We start from the raw sequence: 21,130 nt of genomic DNA, 5'->3' as shown, positions 1-21,130 counted from the left end.
AGGGATTTAGTGTAAACTGGTGCAGTATTGTATGTAACAGACAATTGCTTCTTTTCATCGACAGCACCAGGCATTCATTGTCTCAGGATTTGTCCTAGGACTCTTCCTCCTGGGGTCACACTTCACTCCAGATATAACCTTTTGTTAAATGTGTCAGTCCAGGCTTATGGTTCCCTGCTATCTAATCTGGAGTTGCCTTCAATATGTGCCTGTGGTCTTGTATCTCGCTCATAAACGATCCCTTACATATTTGTATCATCCTGCGCCTGTGGAGTCATACTGGTGGCGTCTGAGCTCAAAGCAATGATTTAAGTGGTTGATCAGCTGTTGCTGCAGGGCTGCTTTTAGAGCTGTTCAGGCATATGTCACCAGCACCAGAGGTTTAAAGCCTTCTTCCTGTCGTTGAATCGCAATTTGTTTCAGTACACGGTCTGGCTCAGTATGATCACTAATGTGTTTAGCTTCCATACTTTGTGATATGAAGCTGTGAGACTTGTTTCCCACAACCATTATTACTTTGATATCAAGCCTAAGAGCTTGTTTAAATCTGCACTCCATTTTTTTTCTCCTCTGCCTCAGATGCACAAAACATTGAATTACAATCTAAACACATGAAGAAGAGTGTGCCAATTATATTTGTAGTATGCTACAAACACGTGGGTTTGCTATCCTGGCTCCAAAATGGTGGAATGAGCTCCCCATTGAAATCAGGACAGCAGATAGCCTGCACATCTTCCGGCGCAGACTGAAAACTCATCTCTTTCGACTCCACTTCGAGCGATAGAATTACTAACAAAGAATTACTAACAAAGCACTTATATACTAATAAAGGACTGGCTTATCTAAAGCCAGTTGAGTAGCACTTGAAATGTTTGGCTCTATGAAACCTGATGTACTTATATGATTCTGTTTTCTTCAAGGTTGTGTCTTCCTGGTCGAATGTACTTATTGTAATTCGCTTTGGATAAAAGCGTCAGCTAAATGCAATGTAATGTAATGTAGTATGTCAATTATTGTTATTTACTGATTAGTTTATAATATACAAGTGCACAACCCTTTGTGTTGACTGAGTATTGTGGGTTTTTCAGTGTTTGAGTGTAGTGTACATAACAGTTTGACACGGCTCAGACATCGCTGCTCTCTGAGTGCTTTACTATTTACTGCCCTTTCTCAAGGTTGTGTTCCCCTAAAGGCGAGTGTTTGTTCGCATAAATAAACACGTCCTTTTTTTCTTGTTGCAGTGCATAATAATTTGCATGATTGGCAGGTATTAAAGTTGTAGTAATTGCTCGATTGCTCAACGGTGAAGTCTCAGGTATCTTCTATCCATATTTTATAGGTTTGTTTTTACTGATTTATATCATTGAAGGTCACTTAATATAAAAATAAGGACAGCATGGTAGATTCCCTTGTGTATTACTCCATGTACTACAGAAACTGATAAAGCAGCCTTTTAGTTAGTATGATGAAATAGTTGCAGTCACAAAATGCACCAAAAACAAAAAAAGATGATCTATTTGGCTCCACTACTGCGGACCTGTCATGCTTCCTTGTCCTTGTTCACCCACTGTTAAGCAATCTGTTGCCTTTGCTTTATTCTTTAGAAAGATAATAGCCTTACCTGACCACAGGGAAGCATTGGTTGTAGTGGAGCTATCATCCTTCCCTGTCTGTCGCCCCATGCTACAATATACTGCACACAATAACAACGGGAACATCAGAACAATTCCTTTAATGCACATCTAATGTCACGTTGACATTTTACACCATGGCTCTTTGTAGTTTGTACTTATTCTTGTTTTTGCATACACCTTTGCAGCTGATTTTAAATCAATCAGTGTCCTCTCTTGATCTGAGCTCACCTAACCAGCCGGCACAGTGCCTGTGTTTAGCGTAATGCTGCTCCCTGCTATGATGGCTGTGTTGAATATTTATGTGTGCTGACTGAATTTGAAAATAGGGCCCTGGAATACATTATGTATCTGCACACATAACAGATGCTAGAACACATTATGTTCATTACCTCACTGTGGCTGGCAGATGGCTAGGGATAACATATTGCATACATCAACTCCAACCTGTTTGCACTGGCATGGTTAGACTGGACGTCCTCTAAGTACTTACCAGTTACTGTGATTCTCCTCCCATTCCATTAAAAAAAAATATATATATTTCATTTTCAAGATTTTCAATACAACAAAATATATATATATGGCAAACACACATTTAAAAAAAGACAATGGTAATGACCTTGTTCTGTAACGGCAGGCACTGAGCTTCAGACTGGTTACAAAAGAACATATTCAAGGGCTGGAATGAGATAGAAAGCATCATTAACTTAATTATTACCTCTCACCGCCTGATGATAGTCAACACACATCTAAACAGGGCCCTAGACACCAACATATAACCCACATAATTGCCGTCATAGCCTTGTATTCAAAGCTAACCTGATTAAACTCAAAGAGCCTTCGTGGCCACTTCCCAGATGATAGTCTTGGTTTATATGCTCGGTGTGTGTTTGGACTGTTGGCATGCAGATGTGTGTGTTAACGTCTTAGTTCCTGTCTGCCCATCAGCTGTCTTTCAGTCCCCTCTCCTCTCTTCCTGACCTCTCACCCTATGTGTGTCCACGTATTACCCGCAGTCTATTCTTGTTATGGTCTGTTACCATGCCAGCTTATATTAGTATCAAAGCTTATATCCTTCTGTCTATATGTTAGTTCTGGTGTATATTTAAGCTGTCTCATACTGCTCATGTCCTCCTTATTTTAATCAGCTACGCTTTCTATTTGCAAACTAGATCAGCCTTCTCTTCTGTGTCCTGTTTTCTCTCGTCCTGGTCTGAAGCAGACTCAAAACACCATAACTTCTCCCTCTCTCCCTTAACCCCTTTTGTTCAGCAAAATATATTTTATATTCAAATATCAGACAAACAAGACAAGGTACAAAAAGGATTTCATGCTGTTACAATTAGGCAACAGCATGCTTAACAATTAAGCTTCAGTTATTTTTAGTAGATTCTCACCTTCTCTTACAACCTCTAATTGCTGGCAAATAAGCAGCCACTTGTTTATTTTTTAATTGAAGACAAAAAGCATTTTCTAAAATTACCACTGTGTTTTTTTACCTTTTTTCTGTGTTGGTTGAAGTTCCTTTCAGCATGAAAGAGCATATACGGAAGCACTCAAAATGATCAAAGCACCTGTTACAAAGTAAAGACAAACCTTGATGTTATTTTTATGGACGAGATTAACCCCGGTAATTACGCTTGCTGTACACAATCCAGTTTGTATATCATTTTACATACATGACTTTCCATAATTATTTTCCATTCCTACCTTAACACATACATTAAACCCTGTTTGTCTAATTGGTCATTTTAACATCTAATGTTGTGTTTCAGAGATGAGCTCGGAGAACATGCGAACCTGCTTTCAGATTGTTAATGCCTACTTATATTTGTCTGCCACAGACTTCTTACAGGTGAGAAACACACACACACATTTTTAAACTGCAATATAATCCACATCAAGTAAAACGTTTAATCCACGTAAAATGTAAAACTCCCCCTTGCCTATATTTTTCCTCAGAACTATGCAGAATCCTTGTGTCGAGCTTTCTGCGTTCTGCTGAAAGACATCACAGATGAGGGACAGGTCCAAGTGCTCAAGGTACCCTCACCCTATCCCTCTTCCACATAACTGTATTACTTCTGTTGATTCTCTTGTTCTCTCTCTTCCCTCAGGGTTGTTTTATTCACCCTCCCTTCTTAAGTTCAACTTTTTTACTGTCTTTTTTCACTCTGCACTCAGGGGTGGATGCTAGGTTTAACCATTGGCCCCACAAGCCACCAAGCCCCTTAATTGGGTCAATTTGGTAAGGGTCACAAATCTAAATGGAATTAATAGCATTACAGAAAAGTAAAAAAAAAAAAAAAAACTTAACACAACGTTTATTGAATTTAACTCTTCAATTAAAATAGATTATCATAAAGAAAATCTTAAAGTACTTTTTTGTATGGGTTAAGATGAGCAGGACAATACTTTACAATACTTCAGGTTGCGCGTGTGTGTTCAAGTGAGTGCTTGTATGTGTTCATGTGCACCGCTTCAGTATGCAGAATGCCAAGGAGCTTTAGCTTAGCTTAGTAAAGCTCAGTGGCATTACGGCACATCTGGCTCATGCTAATCCTTTGTTCTATGGAGAGAGAGCAGCAGACAATAAACCTGTCAACCTACACACCGTGTGCACACCGCAGCTCGCCACACACAGCCTCCCTGAGAACATAGGGATCAGAGTAATAAGCCTGTGTTCCTTTGAAAAGTTCACATGCATTTACACACTTACAGATATAGTGTTGATTTCTGTTCGTTGTTCTCGCGTCCAGGAGGAAGTTTAAAATAAGAGGCTAATGGAGTTTCTGAAAAGGTTCAAATTGGTACTTTAATTAAGTAGGTATTGGGTATTGGGAGAGGTATTGGGACAACAGCCCGTGTCTCTTTCTTGGCTCCTCCTTTCAATGGCGGCAGTGACGTAGGGGGTCCGCCTTCCTCTTTCTTCGATGTCCGATATCGCGCATAACAGAGGATTTAGACATAGTGTGTTCATTGTATAACTCCACACGACTTTTCTCCTCATACTCATTCATGACTTTTTATTTAATGCATTTTAACGGCTGTAATTGTTGTTAACGTAAAACCGGAAGCGGTCACTGTTGACAACGGCAACGCCTTTCAATACAGCTTTTCAAAGTAAACTTAACCGGAAATGTTTTCAGAATAAAACTGTTTTAAGCTTACTGTGTGTTTAAGCTAAATTACATCATTCAATATTTATTTTAATTTCTTACAATAGCCTCTCAGTGCCTGTCCCTGTGATTCTATGTTTGCCGACCTTTCAGTTAAACGTTATCATTTGAGGCTTACACAGGGTGTCCGCGGGGTCTTAAAAAGTATTAAAAGTTGATAAATCAATTTAGCGAAAATTAAGGCTATTAAAAAGTATTAAACGGCATTTTCGAAGGTATTAAGAAGGTCCACAGCAACGACAACATGAAACACCCTTTAATTTACTGAAACAACATGTCGGGAAACCCCCTCAAGGTGGCCCCATGCATAGCGTGCCATAAAATGCTGCTTCTTATTTTAAGTTTCGTTGCCTTGCTCCGCTCTGTGGGGGGGGGGGGGGGTTTATCTGCTGGTGGACTACCTGAGAGATATACAGCAGGAGAACACGCTGTCCACCGCGGAGAATAAACAGAAGGTCAACCATGACAACCATGCTCCGGGGTCTTCTTCGCTGCTTTTGGTGTATTTTGTGGCGGCAGCAGCGCCACTTACAGGTCTGGCATATGTACTACAGCATTTCCAGCGGTCTAGTGTGAACGGACACGTTAATGAATCGAATGCGTGTGAACGGAAGACTTTTTTGCGTTTGCGTATGTGTTTTACTGTGTGGGGCCGGCAGGGACGTGCACAGGTATGGGCTAATGTTGCCCGGGCAACGGCCCTTTTGCCATTTTTGCCTGACCTGCCCCTCTGGAGAGAGACAGAGTTTTTTTGTTTTCTATTGTGGCCGAATCAACATGATAAGCCCACAATTAGTATTGTAGCGTCTCGCTGTGGGAAACACACCTTGTCCACGCTGTCATCTGCCCCCAGTCACGTGACTTTGTTTACAATCTGACAGCTGGAAGCAAAGGAAAGCCCTCCGAGTCCAAACTCATATGGCTATGGTGATCACACCAAATGCCTGCCCTGGCAGGAGCCAGGGCAGGCATTTGGGGACAAACCAGGGGACTTTACTTCCTCTTGACACCGTTGGTTACTTACAAAAAAAACACCTAAATATACTTGTTATTGTGCTTCTGTCTTTCTGTGTCTTTTACTCTGCTCCGTAAACTCCCTCACCCTCGCTCTCTTTTCTTGATCGCCCTCTCACGGAGAACACTTCACTGTCCCGCTTTATTGTAGGATTTCTGCCATGTACTTTAGCTTGACCATCTCTGTTATTAAGTTATGGAATTCTAAATAAATAAGTAATTAGATACCTTACCGTTACTACGCTCATAAAGAATGATAAGAATAATGCGTATTGAACTGGTTTAATTAATTAGTGAGTTTATTTAAGGTAATTATAGAAGCCCTATGTTATCAGTAGCCTATGTCTGCACAGCAGTAACAACGGTAAAACTACATTAAAACAGAATTGTCCCCATTGTTTCTTTAATAGTTACTAACATTAGATATTTTAATGAGATATGGACCGCAAATAACGAATTTAGCAGTTGGACATAAAAGTCAACTGAGTGTCACTTGCAATGACAGTGTTGTGTTTTTATTTTATGAGTTTATGTTAGAATTTTCAAAAGGCCCTTTTTCCAGTTTAGAGCAATAGCCCCTCCAAATGTCTGTGCACGTCCCTGGGGGCCGGGGTCTAAGCCAAACTATATCCGGTCACAGAGATCTGCTATTTTAAAGTAAGGTCAACACATATCGACCCTAAATATAGTCTATATTAAGAACGAGAAAAGTCTTAACATATATATCGTTTTTTGTAAACATATGACAAATGTGTGAGGGTGATGACGTCAGAGCATCGTCCTATGTGCCGGGCTTAGCCCCGGACAGCCCCAGCCCAATTTAACCCCTGGGTATTTGTGAGGGAGCTCCTATATGGCATTACCCCGCTGAAGCTCACCAAAGTTTAATATATTTCATAGTTCAAAGTTTTGTCAATTGTTTTGTTTATTGGTCAAATACTGGTTTCTAATGGTTTCTGAGGAGTTTTACTGGAATGAAAGAGCACAGAGTACAGAAGCAACAAAGCAGCATACTGCATTAAACCTGACCTTCACAGAGAGGTTGAAGTTCATGTGGAGAGGAGGCTTCAGTAGTCTGTCTGCACTCTGTTTAGTTGTGCTATCTTACAATCAATATAGTAAATGTGAGGTAAAATGTGTCGCCAATGTAACCGGTTAGAACTCGAAGTTGCGATGAGGTCTTAAAATGTATGGAAAGGGTTTTTAAAAAGGTCTTAAAAGGTATTACATTTGACTTCAGGATTCCTGCATATACCCTGTTACATTAGCAAATTGTGATGTTAAAGTGTTACATCATCATTTTGTTTTAGTCTGGATTAATGATGTTCAGTTACCCTGAATAATGATCGGGGGAACTGAATTCCGTCCCTGTCCTTTCAGATAGTTTTTGTGGCTAAATGTAAATATGACTGAGGTGTTTTTCAAGTCAAGCTCATGCATTTCTGAACCTTTCAGAATACTATGGCCTTCATGAAGTTTAGGATGTATTGCAGGTAATGCTGTGCAAACAATCAATGTTCTGTAAATATCTGGATATAAGATAGATATCATCTAATATTTTGGATATTATAATATGACAGAAGTGTTTTCTTCCCTGTTTTAGAAGCTGAACTTACCAGAATGTTTTTGCTGTTCTACTTTTACCCACTATATTTTCAACACTGATGATAATTTATATTTATAAACGTTTAATGAAAGCACCAATATTAAACCCTACAATATCCGCAAATATCGTTATTAATGCATTTGGTTAAAAAATACAACATTTTCACATTACTTATCGTATTGTGGCACTGTTTTGTTGCTGTACTTATTCTTTTTATTTCACCTTAAATGCTCATGCAAATTTCTTGGGAAACTAAAACTTAAGGAAATGACCTTGCTGCACATTGTAGGTCAGACCCTCAATTATAAGGAGGCTTTTCTACACTCTTGTATTATCTCTTGAAAAATGAAGCTCACGTTAACTCCCTTTTGCCCTGCATGGCCTCCCACACTTTGCTGCCTTTATATCATCCTTTGTCTGACCCCCACTGCCTCTCCTTTGGCACACTCCTTTTCTGGCCCAAGTTCTCCCTTCTGTTTCTCTTTGCTACTTTCCTTACTTTCCTCTCTGAGTACCGTCTCTAATCCTCCCTGTTCATGTGTCTCTGCAGGTGGTAGAGATAGCTTTAAAGGTTAGCCCCATACTGGGAGCCCACATGTTCCAGCCCCTGCTGCCAGCTGTCTTCAGAGGTATCGTGGACGGTGAGGTGAGTTTTACCTCAACACGGATCAGAACTTGAATAATGAAAAATTGAACAATGTGGAAAATATGTGTAATAATCTCTATGGGGCATATTCACTAATTTACTGAATACTTTAACATTTTATTCTAATAAACTTTTTAAAAAAAACAAAGTGTCCTGCTCCGGCATCTACTTTCAGTTTGTCCTTTCGTGTCACTGAAAAATGAATTATTATGGAGACTGTATAGTGGTGTTCATTGATCATTTGACTCAGTTAAGGGTCACAGGATGCCTTTCAAGGATTCTGCTGTGTCAGTAGACCCGTCATCTTTCCCCTTATCATGCTTAATAAACTTTACTTTATGTAAAAGCATTTGCTCATTATGTCTCTGCGTCAACATGAGTGATTGTGTATATACATCGCTGTGTGTGTGTGTGTGTTGTACAGAGATATCCTGTGGTGATGTCCACCTACCTAGGAATTATGGGTCGCGTCCTGCTCCAGAACTCCAGCTTCTTCTCCTCTTTGCTCACTCAAATGGCCTCAGATCGCAGCCAGAAGGTGAGATTCGATGTTCCCACTTCGTTTCTGTCTCTTCAGCATAAGTCTCTGTGAATATTTGAAGACACAACATGCAAAGTGCCCGTTAAAAGGGGATAACTCGGAACGAGGCCAACGTAATGAGCCAAGGAATTGAAAGTGGGAACCGGTTCAGAACATCTCGTTTTGAGTGGTCATCCATTCACCGTGAAACCCTGACATATTGTTTTTCTCAGAGCAACATTGGCTTTTCCTTGTTTTGTAGACATTTTGATTTATATAGCCCAATATCACAAAATGGCCTCAGGGTGCCTTTAACATTCTGCCTTTATCTAAATAAATGAAGGCTCAAGAGTTGTCTCCTCGTCATCACACACTCGTGTTTTGACTTTGTTCACTTTTATGTAAACAGTAGACCCATATTTAAATATATAAATAATATCTATCGGTACACTGTATTAGGTTGTCAGTCTCTTTTTATAAGACTCTTTCTTAAACTCTGTATATTTAATTGATGTCCTCTATTTGTGTCTCCACTTCCGTTCCCCCACTCTCTCCTCATCAGATGGACGAGTTGTTTGGCAGTGTGATAGAGATGTGGGTCGACCGCATGGACAACATCACTCAGCCAGAGAGGAGGAAGCTGTCCTCTCTGGCTCTGCTTTCCCTTCTTCCATCCGACAACAGGTGAGAAACATGTGTCATTCATTTATGTGCAGATGTGGCTTTGAACTGGTGGGAAGTGAAGAGACATACTTCACACATTGAATTACTCAGCTTTTTTTTTTACTATAGCTGTTAGAATGATCCTTCTTTGAAAGATCTGTGTTGCGTAACAAGTTGTCGTCAACAGAAGAACATATTATAGGTTGTTAAAACATTGGATAACGACATTACATTTTACATATACCACACTATGCCGCACAAAATCAGCCTTAACATCACATGTATGCAAAGTGCAGGCAAACATGGGGCACATGCCCTCTAGACTAGGGATGGGTACCGCGCACCGGTATTAAAGGGGCCCCGGGGCAGAATTATTAAAGACCTTGGTACCGTTAAGCTCCGGCGTTATTGGTCTTTTTATCGAGTAACTTTTCCACGTCAGGTATTATGTATGCTAGCAGCAACACACAGAGTAAACAAAATTATACTAACATGGGTTAATGATTAGAGGTAACTGAGTTATTTATTTTGTTAATGTTTCAGTTATTCTGTTTAGAGTTCTGTCATCAGATTATTTAATACGATTTGTTAAAAGACTGTTTATACTACTTATTTAATTTAAAGGGGACCTATCGTGCAAAATGCACTTTTTGATGTCTTTCATACATAAATGTGTCCCCGGTGTGTCAGGGAACTCACGCAGCGTCAGAAAATAAAACCCTCTCTCTTTTCCTCCGTACCCAAATCTCTAAAAACGGGGATACAACGTTGCGGCCGATATGACGTAATATCGGCGGCAGACCCACAACACCATCAGAAACGTTGCTATCAGAAACAATGCCCGACTGTTTTTGGAAGTAATATGGTCATATTGTGTTTACATTAGCATCGCTAACACTCAGAGCTAACCTGTGCTGGAGAGAGCATGTGTGTGAAGAAGCAGGAAATAAAAAGGAACTCACCTTGTGGTACAACCGGCAAGTAGGGTTGGGTACCGAGAAAATGTTGGAACCGGTTCCGAACCGGAACCGGTTCCAACATTTCGATTCCAACGGCATCATTTAGAAATATGAATTTCGGTTCCGCTTTTCGATGCCTGAGGAAATGTTTCTCGCCGCTCTCCGTAGCCTACTGTATGACTGCGGCGGGGCAGGAAATGTAGAGTTGTACCTACACTTCCTACAGCGTAACCATGTTCGCCTAGGGCGCCAGATCTGTGGAGGCGCTGCGATGACGGCTCTGGGAAGAAAAAATAATGTTTTGACCGTTGGGGCTCATCCTAATTTTCGGCCTTGATGTAACAACATTCATAATTAAGTAAATGTAACACCCTTTTCACCCCGGTTATACGTTTCATTTGCCCTGTACGATGGGCGCTGTAAGTGATAAAAATGGGGGATGTTGGCTTATCTGGCACCCGCAGCTCACAGCCAGAGTGAGCGTGGAAGCGAGCGTGGAAGCGAGCGAGGGTGCACCGGTACCAGCGCTGTTGTTATTAGCAACTGGTGCTAGCTGCTCTAACGGAAGAAGAAGATGTTTCTACAATGATGTGGAGGGAGAGTCCTCTCCAGTCAGACTGAGAGGCTCAGTGAGGTAAAGGACTCTGAGTGTTTAGATAGTTCACTTTAGTCTAAGTTATCTCAGTGGGTCTCAAACGTTTTGATCACAATTTATGTAAACACATATTTCCAAGGCACTCCTTTATAATTATTGGGATAAAACAGGTTTGAAATCATTCCAATGTATACTACAGGACAGTAAACCAGACATATCGTTTTAAACTGGAGATAAAAAAATATGCATTAATAAAATAGTAAAATAAAATATGTTACATGTATTTGTTATTGGCTATGGTAGGTATTGGTTATGTTCACATACTTATTTAATTATTAAAATGTAAACCGATCTTTTTCATATGGGTGTTTAGAGTTGTACCCCCTAGATCTAGTCTCTAGTAATTCTGCTTAAAGTGCACCAGATTGAAGCATTTTACTTTAAAATGTTCAAACATTTCTTCCCGGTATGCCTGAGAAGGCAGATATGCTTGTTTTTCTCAACAAGAACTGTTCTTTAAAAGTTAGACTGTTGCACTGTTGTAGCTTCAGTGGTTCTCAGGTTACAGTTACATAGCAGTGAATATAAACAGACTGATTAATGTAAACTAACCTGTGTAAAAGTTTCTCGAATAAATGTAATTTTTTTGGTGGAAGAAGCATGTATAATTTTTTTACCCTGCCCCTCAAAGAATCGGAATTGAGAACCGTTAAGAACCGGAATCGAAAAGTAGAATCGGAATCAGAATCATGGAAATTCAAACGAAACCCAACCCTACCGGCAAGAGAGAAAGCCTTTGAGCTCCATACTGTTTCAGAAATAATCCTTGATCTAATCCTTGATGCGTTTCATCACCGCAGCATTTTAGACAGTATCTGTCCCGCATGAGCCGGCATAAGCTCCGCCCCCTCTTATTTATTTATTTTTCAGTTTAAAAAAAAGGCTGGCTCTTAGGCTGCAACAAAGATGGGAGACCAGACAAGTTAAGTGTAACGAAAAGGATATTTATTTACTATAACAAAAACCAAAGGACTTCAAAGAAACCTAAGCAAATGTGGAAGTCAGTCATAGTAACTATTGCGTATATGGGTGTGTGAAAATGTGCAGAAACAAAGACGCGGCCGTGTCCAACAGAAGAGTGAGAGGGCAGTATGGGTTGGTGTTTGCCTTTTTATGTTGAAAGCCCAGGTGTGACTCATCAGGTTGATCACCTGAAACACAAACAAGAGCAAGCAAGCAGAACCCAAAGGCAGAGACCCCTAGTGGAGGGGAGGGGGTTGTAACATGAGGCATGGCTAGAATGGGTGATCTGTTTTTTTGTTGTTGACCAAAACACTTCATAGACATGTTTTTTATATTTTTTATATATCTGTGACCTATGCTATTGCCTAAAAATATCATGATAGGTGACCTTTAAATAAAAAGCAATTGTTTACAATTTTGTTTAGTTAATTTAACTTTTTCTTCTTTTTTTTCTTCGAATAACCGATAAGAGTACCGCTAAAAGACCAGATCGATAAGCGGTATCAGTAGTAGTAGTAGTAGTAGTAGTAGTAGTAGTAGTAGTAGTAGTACAGTTAAAACCTTAATGATACCCATCCCTACTCTAGACACCTACACATGTTCTATTCATTTCTATTTTGTCTAACTTACCACCTCTCTTTCTGGGCCGTCTATGAGAGACATGCACAGTGAATGGTAAATGTGTAAATTAGCCAGTTTATTCAAGAGCATGAGACATTTCTCTGTGCTTCTGCTGCTGTGAGTTATGTTTGGGCTTCCCTTTGTGCCTGTGTGGAATGATTTAGATAATTGTATATGTGTTGCACAACTATTTAAAATGTGGTGGATTTTTGTTCAAATAAATCTTCTGAGGTTGTTAAATGTGAAATTTACAACACAGACAGTTACTTCAAGCGCCAAATAGTCAGAGCAGAAAGTATTTTAGTTAAATCTGAGGTTGAAAGTAACCAAAGCATGTAAGTGCGACTCGTGTACACAAATGGAAGCTATTTAAAAAGCTCTTTTGAACATGTTGTCAAAGCATGTTATTGTGCTCCAACTATTGCTTTCAAAAACTATCTCTTGACAAATGTGGGTTTTCTTTACACCTCAATGTGGCAGAAGTTCAGGAAGGCCAACTACCAAATGAAAAAAAAAGATTATTCTCTCTTCAATGGAGTTTTCTCATTTCATTTTCCAAGTAAAAGTTCTCTTGAAGTGGTTCAGAGGAGTAACTGTGGGATTTAATGATGAACTTTTCTTGTGATGTCCCATTTCACTTTGTGGTGCTGCGGGTTTTTATCAAGATTTTGTGAAGCTCCATTTTCTGAAATGAAGATATGGTATTCATAGACAGGCATGAAATCCTATGTTATGCCCCCATCCTCTTCTCAACAGCAAATTAATTATGACAGCAACGGCTGGTTAAGTGCTGCATGACTAATCAACTCTCATATAGTCGGAACAAAAATCAGAAGAGGTCCATATCTTGTTCGTAGCTGCCCTTATGGCTCAATATATAAAAAGTTCTATACAATGTAACACAGTGAGGTATTTAGCCTAAGTCATACTGTATGTGTTACTGGTATTGAACAACGAACCACAATCTTAAAGGTGTACATGATAAACCATTTATTTTCACCCTAATGATTTTTTGTTTCAAATCAAAAGTATTATTGAATAATCACAAGTAAATGGAGACCGACTAAGCTTTTCTAGCAATCATTTAGTGCCACAAATGAGCTGTTGTGAGTAGCAGACGGGAGATTAGAGCATGTTTGAAAACAATTTAGCCTTTGTATGTGACTAAATGAGGCTGTCTGATAAGTGTGTCTTTTCACTTTAGATACTCAATTTACGAACGCTCATAGCAATTATTATTTGAAGTTTGTTTTATCTCTTTTAATGAGAAAACATATGATCATGAAAGGTGATTAACAGGAGGTCAATGGCTTATAGATGTTTCTGGGCATTAGGAATAAGACATATCAATAATTGCTTTTATGTAGAATAGATATCTGTTATAAAGATGTGTGTTGTCAGTCAGGGCTCTTCCTTCAAATAAGTTAAATAAACAGAAACCGACACTAGCAGAGTACATTTTAGTAGCCTTAGCCATGCTGCAGTTGACTTGTAACATTTATGATTCCAACTTTACGTCTTCAAATTCATGTCTAAAATAGAAAATGTGGTCCAGCATTGAATATGCTTCAAGGGATAAATGTAAAAAAGGCAACGCTACAGGGGTGTGAAACTGCTGCAGGCATGTGATATATGGTTTAAGTATTCACTTTGGATGGTTGGATAGGGTGCTTCACTTTGGTGGAGCAGAAATCAACTTTCTTTAATAAACCTGCAGTTTGTGTCTGCTTCATTTAAGAGAGGGATGGATCATTTGTTTATGCTATTATCATATATTACAGAGTACTGTAGGTGCTGCCATTGAAAATGGCATCCTTCCTGTTTTCAGATGATGCATCACTGTTCATCACGTTCAGAATGTCTTGTCAAAGCATCTGACAGAATGCTTTTTCACTTTTTGCACTTTTAACAGATTTGCATTGGATCTGTCAATTTCTTATTTTGTTTGCTTAGTTATAGCATAGTCATGCATTCAAAGAAGGAAACCTGTTTGTCCTTTTGATGAGATGTATTTCGAACTTTCTAAAACTTTTGTGCAATCTAAGTGCACTATGTTTGTCTTTGTATTAACATGCACAGCCATGAGGCTATTTTCACCCAAGACTGCTTTTGTCATCAGAACCTCTTGTTCAGCCATTTTTTTGGCACTCCCAGTTCATCACCACTGACAGTTTGCTTAACGATGGAAAAGCAACAAGAACAAGGACCTGAAGAAATCAATATGCACATCTTTATGACTGGGATCTGCTGTGCTCACATTTTGTCGAATTTCCATTATATTGGGGTCTTCTGAAAGTTAGTAAATTAACTACGTGCAAAGGAATCAAATATTCTCCTTGTTCATTTTGCCTTACTACATTCAGCCATTTGATCTCTCTTCTTGTAACACAACACCACAAGTGTAAGAAGTGCTCCTAGTTATAGCTTGCATATAAGCATTGTAGGGCTGCCCTATATTAGTAAATCAATCAACTAAACATTACAAAAAAAGAGCCACTGACAGCTTAATGTTACATAGTTACATGCATTAAAAAGTATTAAAGTACAAAATAAAAAGTTATAATCAAAATAAAAAGTTCCACAATTTACAAAAATACACATCCTGTAACAGTTCTTAGGATTTAGCAGCCAGGTATATATTGCACCGTTATTAACGGCATATATATATATTGCACATATTGCACATAGTTGGTTAGTATTTAACAGCGTGTGTGTGTGTGTGTGTGTGTGTGTGTGTGTGTGTGTGTGTGTTGTGTGTGTGTGTGTGTGTGTGTGTGTGTGTGTGTGTGTGTGTGTGTTGTGTGTGTGTGTGTGTGTGTGTGTGTGTGTGTGTGTGTGTGTGTGTGTGTGTGTGTGTGTGTGGTGTTGTGTGTGTGTGTGTGTGTGTGTGTGTGTGTGTGTGTGTGTGTGGTGTGTGTGTGTGTGTGTGTGTGTGTGTGTGTGTGTGTGTGTGGTGTGTGTGTGGTGTGGTGTGTGTGTGTGGGGGTCTACTAGGGACTGTGCTGGTTGTATAGTCTGACCGCTGCAGGAAGGAAGGACCTGTGGTATCTCTCCGTGAGACAGCGGGGGTGCAGCAGCCTGTCACTGAAGGAGCTGCACAGTGAGGACAGGGTGTCCTGGAGGGGGTGGGACACATTGTCCAGCAGGGAGGACAGCTTGGCTGCCATTCTCCTGTCTCCCACCACCTCCACAGTGTCCAGAGGATCCCATCAGGACCGAGCTGGCCTTCCTTACCAGTCTGTTCAGTCTCTTCCTGTCAGCAGCCGAGATGCTGCTGCCCCAGCAGGTCACAACAGAGTCATAGCAAGTCTGTAATGGTTTCAAATAAGACAAGACTTTCTAAGTGCTATACATGTAGGGTTATAAGGTGCTGACCGACTTATTTCCCAGAAACTTATGAGCACATCTCCCTTTCTCTTTCAAATCGTATTGTCTTAGTTGTCTAAGAATGTATGCATACATACAGTGGGGCAAAAAAGTATTTAGTCAGCCACCAATTGTGCAAGTTCTCCCACTTAAAAAGATGAGAGGCCTGTAATTTTCATCCTAGGTATACCTCAACTATGAGAGACAAAATGAGAAAAAAAAATCCAGAAAATCACATCGTCTGATTTTGAAAGAATTTATTTGCAAATTATGGTGGAAAACAAGTATTTGGTCAATAACAAAAGTTAATCTCAATACTTTGTTATATACCCTTTGTTGGCAATGACAGAGGTCAAACGTTTTCTGTAAGTCTTCACAAGGTTTTCACACACTGTTGCTGGTATTTTGGCCCATTCCTCCATGCAGATCTCCTCTAGAGCAGTGATGTTTTGGGGCTGTCGCTGGGCAACACAGACTTTCAACTCCCTCCAAAGATTTTCTATGGGGTTGAGATCTGGAGACTGGCTAGGCCACTCCAGGACCTTGAAATGCTTCTTACGAAGCCACTCCTTCGTTGCCCGGTCGGTGTGTTTGGGATCATTGTCATGCTGAAAGACCCAGCCACGTTTCATCTTCAATGCCCTTGCTGATGGAAGGAGGTTGTCACTCAAAATCTCACGATACATGGCCCCATTCATTCTTTCCTTTACACGGATCAGTCGTCCTGGTCCCTTTGCAGAAAAACAGCCCCAAAGCATGATGTTTCCACCCCCATGTTTCACAGTAGGTATGGTGTTCTTTGGATGCAACTCAGCATTCTTTCTCCTCCAAACACGTCTAGTTGAGTTTTTAACAAAAAGTTCTATTTTGGTTTCATCTGACCATATGACATTCTCCCAATCCTCTTCTGGATCATCTAAATGCTCTCTAGCAAACTTCAGACGGGCCTGGACATGTACTGGCTTAAGCAGGGGGACACGTCTGGCACTGCAGGATTTGAGTCCCTGGCGGCGTAGTGTGTTACTGATGGTAGCCTTTGTTACTTTGGTCCCAGCTCTCTGCAGGTCATTGACTAGGTCCCCCCGTGTGGTTCTGGGATTTTTGCTCACCGTTTTTGTGATCATTTTGACCCCACGGGGGTGAGATCTTGCGTGGAGCCCCAGATCGAGGGAGATTATCAGTGGTCTTGTATGTCTTCTATTTTCTAATAATTGCTCCCACAGTTGATTTCTTCACACCAAGCTGCTTACCTATTGCAGATTCAGTCTTCCCAGCCTGGTGCAGGTCTACAATTTTGTTTCTGGTGTCCTTTGACAGCTCTTTGGTCTTGGCCATAGTGGAGTTTGGAGTGTGACTGTTTGAGGTTGTGAACAGGTGTCTTTTATACTGATAACGAGTTCAAACAAGTGCCATTAATACAGTTAACGAGTGGAGGACAGAGGAGGCTCTTAAAGAAGAAGTTACAGGTCTGTGAGAGCCAGAAATCTTGTTTGTTTGTAGGTGACCAAATACTTATTTTACAGAGGAATTTACCAATTAATTCATTAAAAATCCTACAACGTGATTTCCTGGATTATTTCCCCCCATTCTGTCTCTCATAGTTGAAGTGTACCTAGGATGAAAATTACAGACCTCTCATCTTTTTAAGTGGGAGAACTTGCACAATTGGTGGTTGACTAAATACTTTTTTGCCCCACTGTATCTGTGTATTTGCATGCAATGATAAGTCAATTATTACAAATATATCAATATCTTTGCCGACTGTGACATTAGACAAGTTGTCTTAAATGTCTTCTCACTACTGCTATTAGAAAATATTTTCAAATAAGTATTCAATACAAAATAGCATACCCCTTGCCTTCAATTTGCTAATACAAAAGTTGTAACAAACATGAATTAAAGGACACCTATCATGCTATATTTGAACAATATATTGTAGGGCCATACCTATATAAAGTATATAAATATAATTTTTTTTTCAAAATACCAAAAAGATCCTGCATTTTAGCCATGGCTCGATTTGCTCTTTCCAGCGCTGTTTTTGCAGGGGGCTGATTCTGTGAGCTGCAGCGGACCACGCCCCCCTGCAGGAGAGGGGAGCGTGCTCTGAGATCAGCTGCTAGGATGCAGCGGGGAGAAGAGGGGGAGAAAAAGAGATCTCCGTCCACCGTGTTTTATTCTTATAGAAGTAAGAAGAGAAGTAACGGGGCAGAAACCCTCCTTTTTACGCAGCGGTCCAGACATAGACGTCAAAAGGCGACACATATTCAGTTGCCAGTTACTTTTGACATTAGGGCAGGGATACCTAGATACTTTCCAAGGTTTGACATAATGAATTGTGCTACTTCTAAAGCAAGCAACGATGTTTTCAAATCTGTAAAAAAAAAAAAGCTCCTCAAAAACACTATCGAAGCAGTTCCTGCCGTTGCTACGTTAGTTCAAACAGTAACAACGGACTATTTTTCTTAGCGGATGCATGTCAATTTAAATCAATACTTACAACAATTTTTTAAATCAATAAAATCATTTTCTAAATCCATAAAAGCATTTCAATTAATATTGGGAGTCATGTCGTTACTTTGTCGAGAATGTGGCCATGTAATAAGTGGGATAATGTGCACATTGCATAATGTGCCTTCATGCCGATCTAGATCCCTCCGCTTCGCGTCGGGCTCCTGATCAGCCTGTCGGTGTTCTTTTCCCCATAATGACCGCGTCGCTGCACATTATCCCTTACATATGATTATATAAAGTCATTATTCATTTGTTTTAAAGCAGGAGGCGCAAAAGCAAGGGAAGTCTTCTTCGCTACTTTTTTGGCAGACTACAGCGCCACTTACAGGCCCCGCATATGTACTACAGCGTCTCCAGCGCTTTCGAGCAGCAATGGCCCAATGGAGTCTGGATGCAGACCGCAGCAAGGAGGCGGATCCTAAAGGGGGCGGATCCTAAAGGGTTATGAACCCCGCCCCCCACGTATTTCTTAAAGGTATATGACGCTCTGTTTCTCATTTATTTTAATGCTTTGAATGAATCATAAACGAACTTTGAAAAATAATAATTATAATTAACTTGCATAAATAATGAAGAGTATACAACCCACAGAGAAGACAAATTCATAAATTGTAGGCATATCATTTTTTACTGTTTGTGCAGTGGTAGTAATTATTATTCAAATCAATCAACTACGTTTTATGGAAGATATTGCTGTATATCATTTAACAACATGAGTAGAGGTTTCTGTACACCTAAAATACTGAAGTTGAAGTTACTGTCCTGATGTGTGTCATTCATTTGTTCATGTTGTGTCTGGTGGTAAGATTAATTAATTAACGTATTTATCATTTTTGAAACATTACAATACACATCAAATACTAAACATGAAATGTATAGTACATACCAGTACATTGTACAAAGGAAAATATACAGTACATACAAAGAGGAAAGTCTTCATTAAACATAAACATTTTATTGGGTGTTCTAATTCAGCAACCACAAAATATGTGCCCAGATTTAGTTATCTCTGACTTCATCAACCAAAAGATCAATTTTGATATTTAACATGAACTCAGAAAGAAAAGCACACTGTTTGCCTTATACAACTTTTGTTGGTCATCTTTGAATATCATCCAAGTTTTGTAGATGGACAATTTTGCTATTATTAGTATAAGGTTTACACTAGGCTATATATTTCACTATGGGGTGTGTTAAGACCCCGAATGATATTTGGCTATTTCTGTGTAAATTTCACTTTGAACAGAGACAAGATAAGGGCAGCAACTTGAGTTGACTGCTAAAGTTTCAAATGTTCTCTTTAGTTCAGTTTCCATTGTCGCATAAGACTGATCCAGATCCTGAATGTTTTCCTATCTGACCATGGCTGTCCTCTGTCTCCTGCTATCTGTATATTTTGCGCAGTCTATCTCTGCTCACGCTGTTGCGTCGGCGTGTTCTCCTGCGTGTTGGCCATGTGTTGCACTGGAACCAGACTGGAGCACACCGCAAAGACTTCAGCCGAGCACGTACGAACTGCACATACGTGAGTGGCAATAACTCTTCTTACCAGCAGGCGGCGGTAGTGTGTATTCATCATTCAAAACAGGCAACAACCGGAAAACAGAGAAGAAGAACAGACTACGTGATATAAACAAACAACAAATAGCTGTGCGTTAGCTTCACCTTAGCATGTGTTCTTTGCAGGTGTTTGTTGAGGTTTGATTATGACTGATTTTAGTAAGGGTTCATAACCCTTTAGGAAACGCCCCCTATAGGATCCGCCTCCTTGCTGCGGTCTGCATCCAAAACCCATCTCCAATGGCCGGCCGTGGCCCAACCTCTCATTCCCCCCTGGTGGAGAATTGACCAATAGCCGTAGCGCCACTTTACTGACATCAGTAAAGTGTTCAAATCTGGATCAATCTGTATCAGATCCGTTGCAGCCCCTTTTTTAGAGATTTGGGTATGGAGGAAAATAGAGAGGGTTGTGTTTTCTGACACTTGGTGAGTTCCCTGGAACACCGGGGACACATATTCATGTATAAAAGACGTACAAAAGTGCATTTTGCATGATAGGTCCCCTTTAACTTGACACAATCCTTAGTCCTTATTTATTGCACTCGCCACATAAATCAGTACAGTACTTGTGCTTAGGGACTAATGATTCAAATGTAATGCTCTGCAACCTTCACAGGCCACTAACCGCTGCCTCCTGCTGTTCATGGTGGAGGAGGACACAGTGTTTCTGATCTTGTAGAGTGGTGCCTAAAACCCGGAAGTGAGTTAGCATTTTACCACTTTTTTTACCGCGAAAATAACTCTAAATAAGGTCTGTGGTTGACACAAATTTAAGAGACGGATTACGTTTTGTTCTACGACATTAAATACATCAGCAGTGATCACTGGTGATTTTTGAAGAGTTTATGTATCTGGAAAACAAGTTAACAAGTGGCTGAATGCAGCTTACTTCCGGGTCGTTTATTTGTCCCTTTTCAAATAAACGTTTTAAAGAGGAAAAGGGCCTACAAAAGTCTGTCATCACTGCACCACTCTATTGCTGCGACCAGTTTGTCTTTGCATGCAGACCTTCAGCTTTCAGATCATGTATCTCTTGCACTGATTTGAATGGCAGCAGCTAACACTAGTCAGCCATTAGAGAATAATCAGTGGAAAAGTGTTGGCCCTGGGTAGAATTAGAATATGACAGGCATGTTTCAATGTGTGATAAGGGATTGTTGATACAATGCCTGGAACCAGTTGTTGCTATGGCTGCCAATTTGAGAAGTTAAAGTTGAGAGAAGAGGTGTTCAG

General features: G+C 40.1%; 1 protein-coding gene across 1 annotated transcript in view; it reads left to right on the top strand.

Annotated features, from left to right (window-relative positions):
* Positions 1–21,130, top strand: part of ipo11 (importin 11) — a 147,607-nt gene that overhangs the window by 86,101 nt on the left and 40,376 nt on the right. Inside the window, exons 23-27 of the mRNA XM_034234866.1 lie at positions 3,407–3,486; positions 3,594–3,674; positions 7,981–8,076; positions 8,501–8,614; positions 9,159–9,280. Coding sequence (XP_034090757.1) covers positions 3,407–3,486; positions 3,594–3,674; positions 7,981–8,076; positions 8,501–8,614; positions 9,159–9,280 — 493 coding nt within the window. The remainder of the gene's footprint in view (positions 1–3,406; positions 3,487–3,593; positions 3,675–7,980; positions 8,077–8,500; positions 8,615–9,158; positions 9,281–21,130) is intronic.

This window comes from Gymnodraco acuticeps, unplaced genomic scaffold, assembly GCF_902827175.1.
Source record: "Gymnodraco acuticeps unplaced genomic scaffold, fGymAcu1.1, whole genome shotgun sequence".
Classification (NCBI taxonomy): domain Eukaryota; kingdom Metazoa; phylum Chordata; class Actinopteri; order Perciformes; family Bathydraconidae; genus Gymnodraco; species Gymnodraco acuticeps.
The sequence above is the reverse complement of the archived record's forward strand: the minus strand, read 5'-3'. Positions and strand labels throughout refer to the sequence as shown.